Source organism: Muntiacus reevesi, chromosome 4 (genome assembly GCF_963930625.1).
Source record: "Muntiacus reevesi chromosome 4, mMunRee1.1, whole genome shotgun sequence".
Taxonomy (NCBI): Eukaryota; Metazoa; Chordata; class Mammalia; order Artiodactyla; family Cervidae; genus Muntiacus; species Muntiacus reevesi.
Window position 1 is genome coordinate 82,446,791 of NC_089252.1, and position 14,842 is coordinate 82,461,632.

Consider the following 14,842-nt stretch of genomic DNA (forward strand, 5'->3'; position numbering starts at 1 on the left):
ATTAATTCTTTGGAAAGAGGACATTTCAGCAAAGGAAGAGCATCTCTGAAAGGCAAGGGCAGAAAGGGCAGAAACCCCTTTTCCTCCCCCTCCCACTGGGAACCCTTTTAAAGCTACATAGAAAAGGGAGGGTGTTAGAGGACCATTACTGTCACTCTCGAAGTGTCTGTAGCTCCTCCAGGGTCACTCACACATCTTTGCTGACCACTTTGGCTTCTGCTGGGCCAGAGTCGAGGCTGGTAGTTCACAGGATGAGATGGCTAACTAGCTTCCTCGAAAATACCCTCACCACCTGGCATTGCCTACCTGGTCATCAACAATCCCTATTAGGAACTAAAGATAAAGGTCCAGAGAGGTGTACCTGCCTTTCTGGTGATAACAACTGTGATGAGAACTGTTCCACAAATGTTTTCTCTTTTCTCTGAGCCAGACACTCTACTGGCACAGCTATGCTTAATGGTGACAGCATCTGACAAGACAGGCACTGTTATTTGTGCCCACAGATGAGGACACTGAGGCCCAGGGATATTGCAGAACCGGTGAGTGACTAGATGAGGGTTTCTAAGCCCATGGTCTTCAACCACTATAACTCATTGTTTTTCTTGATATTAAAAAAAAGATAGGGCTGGGTGACAGGAATGGTTCCAGGTCCTGGTTGTATGTAGAAGCACTTAGGGAACCTGGAAAAATAGCAATGCTCTAGTCCAGTGATCTCCAATCTTTTCGGCACCAGGACTGGTTTCATGGAAGACAGCTTCTCCACAAATTAGGGGTGGAGGTGGGGGGTAGTTTCAGGATGATTCAAGTGTATTAATATTTACTGTGCACTTTATTTCTATTATTATTACATCAGCTCCACTTCAGATCGTCAGGCATTAGAAAATGAGGTGGGGGAGCCCTACTAATAGGCCACCGGTTCTCAACTGGGGTGGAGGGAGTGGAGGAGCAATTTTGTGCCCCGGGAGGGCATTTGGCGAATGTCTGCAGACATTTTTGGTTGTTATAATGGCTGCTGCTAGTGTTGTGAGTGCCTGGGTCGCCCTATAATACAGAGGGCAGTCCCCACAACAGAGAATCATCCAACGTGAAGTGGCATCAGTGAGGAGGCTGAGGAATCCCGCTCCGGCCATTCCCCAGACCTCCCATGTCAGACTCCAGAGAAGAAGGGTCCAGGCCATGTTATGTTTTTAAAAAGATCTTCAGATGTTCATTCAGGGAATCATGAATGACATCAGGGTTGTCAAACCTAAGCTTGTATCAGAGTTGACTGGAGGGCCTCTTAAAGCATCTATCACTGGGCCCCACTTGAGTTTCTGATTTCATAGGTCGTAGTTGGGACTTGAAAAATCTGCATTTCTGACAAGTCCTCAGGTAAAACCATTGCCTCTGGCCCAGGGGCCACACTTAGAGAACAGTAAGACTAGCTCATCTCTCCCTCAGACCCACTGCTGCCACTGGTTAGTACTTCTTGCAAACCTGTGCGCTGGAGCCCGCCAGGCTCCTCTGTCCATGGGCTTTACCAAGCAAGAATACTGAAGTGGGCTGCCATTTCCTTTTCCATGGGATCTTCCCGACCAAGGGATCAGACCCAGGGATCAAGCCCAGGTCTCCTGCTTGACAGGTGGATTTTTTACGTCTGAGCCACCTGGGAAGCCCCCTAAGACCCACTGTGAATTCTGATTTGCTGGGGTCAGAGACATAGGGTCACTCTACTATTGCAAGAAAACCAAACACAAGAGAAATGCATCAAACTCCCTTAAAATGGTTTAGATCCCATTTGTTTCCTGACATTTCATCACCTTTATTTATGTCTCTCTAATACAAGGTGGGAAACACAATTTCCTTAGGGTGGAAAGATTCATAAGCATCCCCCTTCCTTCTCAGGAGTTTCAGTTGTATCAAACTCAGCATCCACTCACTAATGATCAGGTTCAAATAAATCCTGAGGCGCATCCGGGACTGTCAGAGCATCTCATCACAGCCCTTCAGGAACATGGGCTGGCTGATGGGATGCAAGGGCACATCTGGCTTTGAGGAATAAATTGCTTCTTTGATTTACCTCTGGTCCTTGCCAGAGCACAGAGGATTCAACTAGTTTCAAATATAAATCCAAAAGAAACACTTAGAGGAAAAAACAGACCTTTTATCAGCACTGTTTATTAGTCATGTAACATTGGGGGCTGAGCTGCGTGCATGTGTGCTAAGTCGCTTCAGTCATGTCCAACTCTTTTCAACTCCATGGATGGTAGCCCACCAGGCTTCTCTGTCCATGGGGATTCTCCAGGCAAGAATACTGGAGTCAGTTGCCCTCCTCCAGGGGATCTTCCCAACTCAGGGATCAAACCTGTGTCTCCTGTGGCTTATGCATTGCAGGCAGATCCTTACCACTGGGCCACTGGAGAAGCCCTGGGGGCTGCAGTGGGAGCTAAATAAAGGCCTGTAAAGCCTTTACACCACAATGAGGCTTATTTCAGCTTTAGATCTGCTGACTGACCTTAGTTCAAGCTTAGTTCAACTGATTGACTTAAAGGCAGTGCTTACATTTCCTATAATCCACTGTGGAAGACAAGGAGAAAGAGTAAGTTCGTGGGAACAATGAAAATAGGATCAAACACTGTTGAATGCTGATCATGAGTTTCAACATCATATACCTTGAGATAGGCACTGTTATTATTCTGATTTTCTTTTTTGGCCACGCTGCATGTGGGATCTTAGTTACCTGACCAGGTATTGTACCTGCTCCCCCTGCACTGGAAGTGTGGAGTCTTAACTCCTGGATCATCACAGAAGTCCCTATTCTGATTTTAAAGATGAGGAGTCTGAGGCCTGGAGATGTTCAGCAATGTGCCCAGGATCTTACAGCCTGTAAGTGGGGGACACAGCATTCAAACTCAGGCAGGGTGGGTACACAGCCTATATTCTTAACTAAGACCAGCTTGGCCACCACTGTGGACAAACTGCTTTCATTCTCTGGTCTCTGTTTCCATGAACACAAAACAAAGGGGGTTAGACAGTGGAAAGCTCATGGCCCATAGGTCACATTTGGCTTGCACATCTTGACTATTTGGCTCTCGGTGGGTTTACTTTTTTTTTAAGTTAGACGTCACCACTTAAAACTATACATAGTTTTAAAACTATACACCAAGAAACTACCCATAATAAAATTTGGGGTTCTATTAAAAACTGGAAGATATAGCCGCATTGGTCTACATTCCTGTCTGGAAACAACTGGTTGGACCTTAGAACTTACTGCCTTTTCTGGACCATCACAAAGTCTATAGGTACCATGGTCTCCAACACACCCTATTATGTCATGATGCTATGCATCTACCTCAGGACATTTGCACATCCTGGTCACTATTCTTGGAACGCTCTCAGAGGGCTGCTTATCTCACTCCCTCCTCTTTTTATGACACAATTGAAATGTCACTCCTTGATAAAGGCTTTCCCTGGGCTTTATTTAAAATAACATCTCTCCTATCTATCAACTGTCTACTCCCCTCACTCTGAGTTACTTCTCTTGGTAGTACTTTATTGATCTATTTGTTTACTTCTGGCAGGCAAATAACTGAGGGGCTAAAAGGCAGGACTCTGGATCCATACTGCCTGTATTCTGAATTCAGGTCAATATACTAGCTGTGTTAATAACACTGTATCACGTACTTGGGTGGTGCTAAGAGAGTAGATCTCGATGTTCTCACCACCAACAAGAAATGGTAATTAAGTGATGGGATGGAGGCCTTAGCATATGCTGTGGTGGTGATCATATCGCAATATATAAATGTATCAAATCAACATGTGTATATCTTAAACTTACACAACATTATATGTCAATCATGTCTCAATAAATTAGTAAAAAGAATACTAGCTATATGAAGAAGGCAAGTTACTAAACTCTGTGCCATGAGTTATTTATCTATAAAACTGAGGCTAATAACTGCACCTGCTTCATGGGTTACTATAAAGTTAGAAAGAATTGGACCTGTACTTGGCAAGTTTATTGATGATATTTTGTTGAAAGAATTAAGCCACATTAATCCATTTATATAACCTGCCTGGCTCTGTAGACAGTTTACTCTGTGATACGGAAACCAGACACACTCTCTTTTTAGTTCAAGTGTCATAAAGTAGCTTGACAATTTGTGCTGAAACAGTATTTGGGGCCTTAAACTTCCTAAAGTTGAGTTCTTTTGTGGACTGTTTACTCAAGCAGAAAACCCACAGATCTAGACAATTTAGATAGAAAAACAAAAACACACACAGACATGTATGTATAGTTTTTACAGAACTATATACCCTGAACGTTGACACGTGTATGTAGCATTTCAATATCTGTAACCAGATATGCTGAGATCCCTTGGGATCTAAATGAGGATGCGTGGGGAGTCTGGTTCCTCCAGTCCCAGCTCTAAAGAGAAAGGAAGGAACTGAATCGAATGGGAAGTCAAGAAGAAGTCAGAAAGGCGCCTTCCCACCTTGTTACTCCTTCAGTCAGCACAAGCAGCATTTCAAACTTCATACCCACCCGTTAGTGATGCTTCTAAGGCATGAGATTCCCACCCTGGAGGTGCCACTAGATATTTCATAGATGCAATTTAGATCTACAAGACACAGTGAAGCAACATGAAAAAACTTATTGGCGGGGACGGGGGGGGAGTGGCCTAAATCCATGGTTTTCCTTGTGCTGTGTTTTTATTATTTCCTGAGATTGTCCTTCCCTTGATTTCTGGATAGGTCTCTGTATCTTAAATTGTAATGTCTTCTTTGTTTCTTTTTTTATTTTAAATTAAGTCTGTGGTTGAACCCTTGTGATGAATATATGAAATAAATACATACTGGGTCTTTCTACCAAAAAAAAAAAAAGTTTATATCATCTCATTTGCTGCTCACATCTGCAAAGGTTCCATGCTATCCAGCTGTAATTTGTTCCAATGTTTTATTCTAGTTCTACAGGAGTAAAATGTTCCCCAAATACTGTGGGGAAGCCCCAGTTCTTTTCTGGGAGGTGACTACTTCCGTCAGCCTTGTGCTGCTTGATTCCCGCATACCTGCCTGATTCTGTGCTGCACAGGGGATTCTTCTAGATGTCTGTAAAAGTGTCTGTTGAATTAAAAAAAAAAAAAAAAATATATATATATATATATATATATGTATGTATGTATATATATGAAGGGCCTCCTTGGAAAAGTGCTAATAAGACAAGTTCATACGAGTTTTGGAGAGAGGGCGGGAAGACAAAGACATAGTAACTAAATGATACTCATTTTTCAGTTATTCTTCTGAAAGTGCCTACAATCCTTTAGACCCAGCGCACTGAAGCAGACTTCAGCTTGTGTATGCACCCCTGCCCTGTGGAAGCTGATGGCACTCCAAGTCCCTTTATTCAACAGCCTTCGGTTTTCACATTTGTAAAATGAAGGGCTTTGGCTGGATGATCTCCGGGGTTTCCTGCCCAGCTAACATTTTGCTTGGTTCCCTGAAATTCTTTAGGCAGCTCCCTGCCGTTCAATTTTATTTCAGCGCTAGTTTCAACCTGAGCTTTAAGACCTAGTAAAAGCTTCTCTCATGGAACTCGTGCCCCTCCTCAGGGACTGCTAAAGCTTTGGGATTTTTATTGTGTTTCCTCTCTCCTGTTCTACTAGGTGACACTGGAAGCCGGGAGGAAGACTTTCTGTCTCCGGTATTTTTTCCTTCTCTCCCTTGGTTTGGTTAAATTAATTCAGGCCAATCACATCTGCATCTCTTTCGTGCTGTGTTCAAAGTCCCGGCAGTGTCGGTGTGGGTCAGAGAACTGTGAGAACTGTCTTCACTGCTGCCTTCTTTCTTTGCATCGTCTCACTCCTTTCTCTCTCTTTCATCTTCCAGCCTCCCAAACCCCATGCCTCTCTCAAGTTGGATAAAACTAGTCAGATGAACTCTTTCCAATTATTTCACACTAAGAGACTAATGATTTAGGAGTTCAGGAAATGAGGGCTCCCTTCTCATACCACTGTAAAGAATGCAGCCTTGGCTGGAGAAATTACGGGGACCATTCAGGCTAGGTGCTCGTGAGGCCCACAGTCTGGGGATTCACAGTCTGAGGCCCACAGTAAGTCATCAGCCAATTATAATTACCCAAGAGGATGGAAAGTACTTTTAAAAATCTGACAAATAGTGAGAGCTCTGGCCATCAGGGAAGGCTTCAGGGAGAAGGAATAGAGCCGTAAAGGCTTGGGGAAAATGAAGGCACTGGCAGATTTCTCCTTTAGCAAAAGAGAAATGCAGTCCCAGAGAGGTTACGTGATTTACCTGAAGTCGCATACTGACTAGATGATCAAGACGTGCTTGTTTTTCGCTCTACTCTATAAGACCCTTCTAGAAAGTTTCCTTTTAAAAAGGGATCCAGTGGAAGGTCTATAGATCAGTTCTTAGGGAACATGTCCCTGCTGCAGAATACAAATCACTGTGCCTTGTGGACAAAGGAAAACGGTCCATAGAAGGGAAGGTTTCCGAATCCTCTAATCACATCACTCAAGGCTAACTGTGTCAACTCCCCGCCCTGGCTTCACACACTGTAACGAGCGCCTGCCAGCGCTGTCACAAAATGTCACAAAATAGCAGCATGCCGGCTTGATACATCCTGCTGACTAGTTCTGTTGGGCCTGTGTTGCCCCAAATGTTGTTTAAAAGTGAAACAAAGCAGGATACTTAAAATGCCCTTTAATTTTAATGATTGTGGCACCACAGCTACAATCAATTTCCTTTTCTAGTTTATTAAAGTCAGGCTAACATTTATAGGATCAGGTACATTAATTTGCTAAAAAATTCTTGTGTATATGTGCACATCCATATCCAAATACACATGCACATACATGGGCTTCCTTGGTGGCTCAGTGGTAAAGAATCCGCCTGCCAAGCAGGAGATGAGGGTTCAGTCTCTGGGTCAGGAAGATTCCCTGGAGAAGGAAATGGCAACCCACTCCAGTATTCTTGCCTGGGAAATCCCATGGACAGAGGAAGCTGGCAGGCTACAGTCCAGAGGGCTGCAAAGAGCTGGACATGATTTGGTGACTAAACAACACCAGTATCCCCATAACAAAAGGGACATGAGCAAAAATAATTAACCATTAGTAACACTGAGAAGTTACTACTGTTGATTAAAAATGTGATCAAGACAAGAACAAAACAAAACCGACTTTGGAGATATTAAACATGTGGTTCTTCATGATTTTTTTTATAGACCCAAACACAGGGTCTTTAACTGCTTCTGGTGACTGTGCCTGAGACTGAAGTTTAGGTGATTCTCTCAATCCTGGCCAGTTGTCAGGGACCATTTATAAAACTCAGACCAAACCACTCTGGGGCAGAGATGGAGAAAGGAGGCTGTGAGAGCATCATCTGGGAAAGTGAGGACAGTGATCGTAAGGTTCACGAGAACAGTGTGCCCCCGTTAACAGCAGGAGTATAGGTGCCTTAGCGAAAAAAGAAATTACCCACTTTGTATCCTTTTACTTCTGACTCATTATCCAGGGCCTTCACTTGATCCCAATTGAGGATAATTTTGGAGTCCGATGAATTCCATATGATGTTTCCAGGGGGTTGACTTGGCGCTATAAAAAAAATTAAGATATACGAAGTCACAGATTATTAAGTCTCAATGGATTCTGAGGAATATCTCCTTCCTAGAATTCAAGAGTGGAGGCAATTTAACGGGCTATTGCACTAATATGTGTCTTCAAGGTCACTAAAATCTGACGAGATACAGCGCTGCAAATGGAAAAAGATTCAGTTGGTCGCCTAACATTTATAGCTAAAAGAAGTAGCCCTTCCCAGTGAGGAGAAAACATTTATCTTTCTGTCCTCCAGAGCAATGAATTTTGCATGGTATTCGGGAAGGTTCAGTTAAAATGCTAAGGTAAATCTGAATCTCCATAATGATACCAATTAGTATGCAAATGATCACTGGGAGGTAGGGATGGGCAATGAACTTGGAATATGTTTGATGAATCCCTGCAATATTTCTGAGCAAGAATATTCTTACGCGGCTTTCTGGTTGTCACGTTGACCGTTGCACTGGAGGGGCCTGTCCCAGCAGAATTATATGCCTTGACAGCTAAATGATACAGGGCACTGCCTTTTAAGTTGGTGATTTTTGTTGACGTCTGATTTCCTATTGTTCGTATTTTTCGAGCATTTTCTTCTTTGTCATCATGTCTCCAATATTTAACCTGAGAAAACACAAAGGAAGACCTTGGATGTCGTACCTATTGGGGATATCGCCAATGTGATTTTTTTTTCATATAAGATTCTTAGGACGGTGTTAATTTTCTATACAGCAAGTCATAAGCAGAGCGTTCAGAACCAAGACCTTTGTGTGCACTGAGAAATAATTGGCAATAAAAAAAAGGCCCCCTCTTTGTTCTGAGCTTCAGAGTGAGACAGTAAATTGGCACAACCATCGTTGCTATTTCTCCCTCCCTGACCCCCACCTTGTTTTGAGGCCAAGTGATGCTGGGTGTATCAGAAATCAAAGTTCAATTTGCCAACCATCTTATATATGCTTAGACCTGCATGTGTTTGTTTAGACACAGATCTCTGTAATTCAGAAAGGAGTAAGCTGACAGCAGAATGCTCAGTGCTTTCATTCATGCTCCTCTAGAAGCCATTGTTCTCTAAAACAAATGTCTTTACATGGAACTCGAGGTCTTTTTTTCCATCCATCTGTGTTTGGAAAGTTCTCACTGAGGGGTAGAGACCCTTACCCAGAACCAAGGCACCCCTCTCTTGCTTACCTCATACCCTTGTATCCGACCTCTATTCTTCTCCATGGGGGTGGCCCAGAAAACTTCAATGTCTGTTGCAGAAAGACTTCTGGCAAAGATGCTGGCTGGTGGTTTGGTGGGTTCTGCAGATGAGTGTGGAAAAATTTACAACTCTATCAGCTATATCAAAATAGTCTTCTGGATACTGGCATCATAGGTGCAAAGAATCCATTACTATAGACTAATATTTACTGATCATGACCCAAACATTCACTTCACAGAGGACCCAGGATTAATGGCTGGGAGGGGGTGGTGATGGAGACAGTGGTGAAGAGAGCTGTTCAAAGTCTTTGTCTTCTAAATTTAGGGTTAAGTGGAAGGGAAATAAACCAGGAAACTGAAGTTTAAGAGCCAAGTTCTCCTAGCCAGCAATTTATTTAATATACATCCTTCTTAATTAGCATTTGTCATAGGTGAGAGTTCCACTCGCTGTTATGAAAATGAGAGAGACAGAAAACAGGAGAATCAACTGACTTGACTAAGTTTCAGGAAGGCTGGGTGACAGTTCAGTTCTGCACTGCCATCTGTATGTCTTGGACAAGTCATTTATGCTTTCTGGCCTCAGTATCCTCAGCTGCAAAGGAGAGTCGAGACCAAGTCTGTCCCCCACGTTTCAGTTCTTTTTGCCAGATTTCTGCCAGAGCTATGTACCATTTTTATGTGAAGGTTTTCCTTTCAGTGATCTTTCTTAAGGAAAAGTTTAGGCATATTGTGAACTGTAATTTCATGAAATTCTGGTTTTGATTTGATGGCTGTATTTTTTTATCTGATGCAATTCAAACCAATATATAACTATCAGATATTTTTAAAGGTTCACCTAGAACCACTAACAGTAACTTGCGTGCTCCCTCTGAAATCTATATTATGCTCCAGAACATGCTGGAGGTGGAGGCCACTAAGTTTGTGTCTATTTATAATAATGTATTAGTCTATCTGTGTGTTAATTCACTCAGTATTTATTAGGGGTCTATGTGGCAATACACACAGACACTGGTGACACAAAGGTGAAAAAATAAATATCTGGCCCTCAGGAAATACACCTTAGTGAGAATATAAAACTATAATTCAAAACTTATAATACATTGAGATGAGAATTATAACAGAGGAATGTTAGGGTCCAGGGACAAAGAGAAGCAACTCAGTCAGCTGGCCTAGGGAAATGAGAGGCCTTAGTTGTTCAAGTTGAATTTTGAAAGATAACTGTGAAATCACAAAGTGGGCAAGGCAGAGAACAGTAAGAGAAGTTGAAGCATATGCTAGGGGCTCAAGCTTCTTTGGACAACTGCAAATCCTCTGGCTATGGCTGGAGTATGGATCATACAGGGAAGTGAAGCAGAAAAGAAAGGTGAGGGTGAGATCATGGAGAACTGCTGAGTCTAAGGGGCTGATTTCTCTTTCTGCACAGAACGGACTGCATCTTCATTTACTCCAAAACAATGACTCAACTTGGAACTATTTTAATATGGTCTCATTCCAAACATCAGCTTTGAAACAAGGAAGGTGTACTCCAATGGAAATGAAGACCATTATGCAAGGCATTCTAAGAGCAATGCTAGCATAGAGGCAGTAAAAATAAATGAGAACCCCTCAACGTGATAACACCAGGGGTGATAATGAGAACAATCACATTGCTTTGTGACTCTCTCTACTTAGTAACAGAATAATTTTTGAGTATACTATGACGTATGAAAAGTGGTAAGAGGAAATGCAAATTATATTTTGGCACTCACCTAAAGGTATAAAATATAATTCTGTTGAAAGTAATATTATATATAAATGGAAGATCTTCTACAGTGCTTGTGATTTTGGTCCCTAGCAATGGAATTAATAATGGATATCCATTTGTTTTTATATATCATAGAGTTGCTGTCTTTCTAAGAGATTGGTGGAAGACAATGAAATGTATTTTTCATACTACACTTTTCTCAAGTCAGGATACGCCTTCAATTTATGGGTAGGGCGCTAAGTTGACGGCACATCCTGAAATCAATATCTAGGGCTTCCCCTGTGGTCCAGTGGTTAGGAATCTGCTACAATACAGGGGACACTGGTTCGATCCCTGGTCTAGGAACATCCTACATGTGGGGTGTGTCGGGGGGCAGCTTAGCCGGCACACCACAACTACGGAGTTTGTGCTCTGGAGCCCACCAGCCACAGTTACTGAGGCTAGGAGCAGCAACTACTGAAGCCCTTGCACCCTAGAGCCCACACTCAGCAAGAGAAGCCCACACACCTGCAGTGAGAAGCCCGCACACCACATCTAGACAGTCGCCCCTGTTCTCTGAACCTAGAGAGACCGCACATAGCAACAAAGACCCAGAGCAGCCATAAGTAAATAAACAAATAAATAAAATCACCATCTTGGAATTGAAGAAGCATCATACCTTCTTCTGCAGAATATACCACCGTGGTGGGACTGAAAGGGCCCTCTCCTTTATTGTTGAAGACACCCACTTTAACCTCAAAAGGAGAGAAGGGACGCACGCTCTCATTCCTGAACACGTATCTGGAGGCGTCCGCGGAGGCCAGCACGGTCAGCATCCAGACCATTTTGCCGTAGGGTCGGAAGGCCACCACATAACCAAAGCCTCTGCCGTTCTGTAGCTCCTCAGGGACCGTCTGGGAAAGAAGGGAGGCGGTCTTCAGAGACTGCAGCAGCTTGATTCAAGTGCCACCTTGTTTTATTCCACCACCACCCATACCCCCATCTTGCCTCCACCCTATCTCATCGTGGGTTTTGTAGAGTCTTCGGTTTGGGACTTGCCATCCGTCTAGCTTTGATATTCAGAGGGGACTACAGCAGGAGTTTAAAAAAATCACTGCAACCCTGCAGTGGAGAGCCTGGCTTCCTGACGTGGGAGACCCAACTCTGAAAGTGTTGGAAATGATGGTGGGAGACACTGGGCAGTTGATCTAAAAACCAACATTTCCAGCATGTACCATCCTACACAATTCTTCCTCCAGCGTCACACAGACACTCAACGAAGCAGCTCTCACCAAAGAAGTGAGGACTACTTTGCTCAGCCCCAATCTTCCCTCTCAGCTCAGAAGTGCTGAACGGGAAAGGGTGAGTGGTTTCTCTCACTGCTGGGGCTTTGGTTAAATGGACAGATTTGAACTTCCAGGCTTGTTGTCTAGAATCCTTCAGAAACATTTAGAACTCTTGCTGAGGCCCTGACCTCCTCTCTCAAAATCGATTTTCAATAAATGAGTGACTAATAAACCTCTATGTTTTTTTAAAAAATAACCTTACACAAGAGGGCTCCAGCAGCAAAGTCAACTCTAGGAAATCGTGTTGGCACACACAGTCTAATGTGCACAGAGGTTTTAGATCAACTGGCCTTGAAGTAATTCAGGAAAAAACGAAAAAAAACTGGTTTTCTCTAAGCCAGATTTCTTTAATGTATAATATTACATACACTTTTTTTCTTGTGTTGTCTTCCCTTTCATGATTGTTTTTTCTGTGACAAACTGAATTAAAACTTAACTCCATAATCGATGGGCAAACATCATCTCTTCCTGCTGACCATTAACATTGTGAAAGGGAGTGTCTGCACTCAAATGGATTTTAGTTGTTAAAAACAGAGGAGGAAACTTCCTAGATATGTTTAAAACAGAATAAAATGATAAGATAGCCTGGACTAATGTGTGTTGCTGTTGTTTCATGATTCATTTACCTCCCACGTTATAACCAGTTCAGATTTGCTGCCTCCACCACCACTGACGTTAGCTGGGGTGACTTCGGGGACTGTTGAGGAGACAAAAACAAGTCATGTCAGGTGACAAAGACCAGGAGGGCCAAGAGGCTGGGCTGAGGTGACCCAGTCTAACAAATACTTGGATGTGCATGGCTTTGTTTTCTGAGGTCAAAAATGGTATGATCAAGGGGTCTAAAGCATCAGTTCACAGAAATGAAATATACCGAGGAAACTGATATTCCATAGTGACCTATTTCCCATTCAACAAGGCACATCTATTATCTGACAAGACAGAACAATGGTTCAGCTCCACCCCTAGAGGCTGAGGTTCAGGGGGATGAGAAAAGGACTGAGGTTCTGGTTCTAATGCTTGGGTAGGTGTTTATTAACCACATGGCAATACACGAAGGAGACAATACACACTCTGCCCGTGCTGAGTTTACAGTCTAGCTGGGAGGCAGGAGCACATGCAGGATGATTACAGAGCAATGGCGACAACCACAATAGTGCAGCAGAGACAGAATGGAGGCGTGCAGCGGCCGTCGGCAGCGCGGGCTGCTCAGAGCAGGGCTGGGCTAATGGCTTCTCGGAGCAACGTGAGCTGTGAGCTGGGTGTTGAAGGAAGTGGTGGACAGAGGTTGACCTCTGGCTCACTGTGTTTTAACTCTTTGATCCCCAGTTTTCTCTGTAAAAGAGGGGAAATTTGGCTAGCTTTCTCCTCAGGACTGCTGAGAGGAATTAATTAAATTATGATTTCACAGCGGGGGAAGGAAGCATGGGGATTATTGGCTTATCATCATGTAAGCAAACAACTCCAGACAGAATCTGAAAATGTCTGGCTGGGGTAGAGATGTGGTGCCTGGGTATGTCCCCTTGGATAAAGACAATGAAACAAATCTAGATGGATTTGTGTCCAAGAGTAGGGTCAGAGGCCCCATTTGCTCTGGGGCTTTGCTCTTTCTTCAACAAACACCGAGGATGAGATGGTTAGATAGCATCACTGACTCAAGGGACATGAGTTTGAGCAAACTCCAGGAGACGTGAAGGACAGGGAAGACTGGCGTGTGGCAGTCCACGGGGTCACAAAGAGTCAGAAGTGAGTGAGCGACTGGATACCGACAATGACAAACACTGGTCTCATCATGGTTGGGACCTTCTCAGACACCCACACCTGGGCCTTCCACACCATGTGAGACAAAGACAAGGAATGCTGATGAATTTATACTATTCTCTCCCTGTGTTCACCCAAGCTGTGTCTACAGAACTTCCTACTAAACTGTTGATTGGGCTTGCTTGAATTAGCAGGAAGGAAATGGCAACCCACTCCAGTATCCTTGCCTGGAAAATCCCATGGCCAGAGGAACCTGGCGGGCTGCAGTCCACAGGGTTGCAGAGTTGGGCACGACTGAGTGATTAACACTTTCATTTCCCAACCTTAGCTTTTGGGAAAGGTTTATGCCCTAAGATAACCTGACTGGACATTTCTGAAGAACTTAATCTTTGTCACTTGAGATTCCTGTGAGTTGATAGCATTTGAAGTGTGGTTGTGCCTTTAAACAAATAATAATCCGGTGGGAAAGTCTTGGTGACAAAGGAACCAATGAAGAAAGACATGGCATTTGAGGGAACTAAGACAAGTGTCTCTCCCTGGACCAGGGAACCCAGTGAAGAGGAGAATATAACCCTAGATTGAAACTCAGTACTGGGACTCATGGAAAGAGAGAAAAAACAAACCAGTGGTTACCAGTGGGGACAGGAGTTGGGGAGGGATGTTGTAACGGTAGGGAAGTATGGGGTACAAATCATTAGGTACAAAATAAAGGTAAAAGGATACATCATAAAACATAGGGAATATAGCCAATAGTTTATAATAAGTATAAATGGAGTGTAACCTTTAAAAATTGTGACTCACCAAACTGTACACCTCTAACTTGTATAATATTGTACATCAAATATACTTCAACAAAAACAAATAAATAAAAACAACAATAGAAAAGACACTCCCTGCTGGTTAATAAGCTGAGCATCTACTGGCCTCATTTCTGATGACTACAGTCATTGTAGGGAAGGATGTGTTAACACAGAACCTCATTAGGGCTGAAGAACAGGGTGATTAAAAGCCTCTCCCTAAGGAGCAGGAGTTGCTGTATTCGGAGTGCTACTCACGGGCCTCTTCTGTCCTCCGCTTCTCAGAGGGCCGGCTGGGCTCCCCAATCCCAATCACGTTGGCTGCAACTGTGCGGAATTCATACTCGACCCAGGGGTTTAGACCCACCACAGTGGCTGTGAATGTCTTCCCATCAATGAGTTCTGGGACTGAAAGACATCGAAAGAAAGTAAAAT

The 14,842-nt window shown here is 43.4% G+C and overlaps 1 protein-coding gene across 1 annotated transcript in view; it reads right to left on the minus strand.

The window, feature by feature from the left end:
* The window catches only part of CNTN4 (contactin 4), a 966,700-nt gene that overhangs the window by 6,329 nt on the left and 945,529 nt on the right, over positions 1-14,842 (minus strand). The window contains exons 18-23 of the mRNA XM_065935280.1: positions 14,666-14,815; positions 12,479-12,549; positions 11,186-11,420; positions 8,772-8,884; positions 8,021-8,207; positions 7,477-7,589 (exon numbers count right to left, since the gene is read on the minus strand). Of these exons, the coding sequence (XP_065791352.1) occupies positions 7,477-7,589; positions 8,021-8,207; positions 8,772-8,884; positions 11,186-11,420; positions 12,479-12,549; positions 14,666-14,815 (869 nt within the window). The remainder of the gene's footprint in view (positions 1-7,476; positions 7,590-8,020; positions 8,208-8,771; positions 8,885-11,185; positions 11,421-12,478; positions 12,550-14,665; positions 14,816-14,842) is intronic.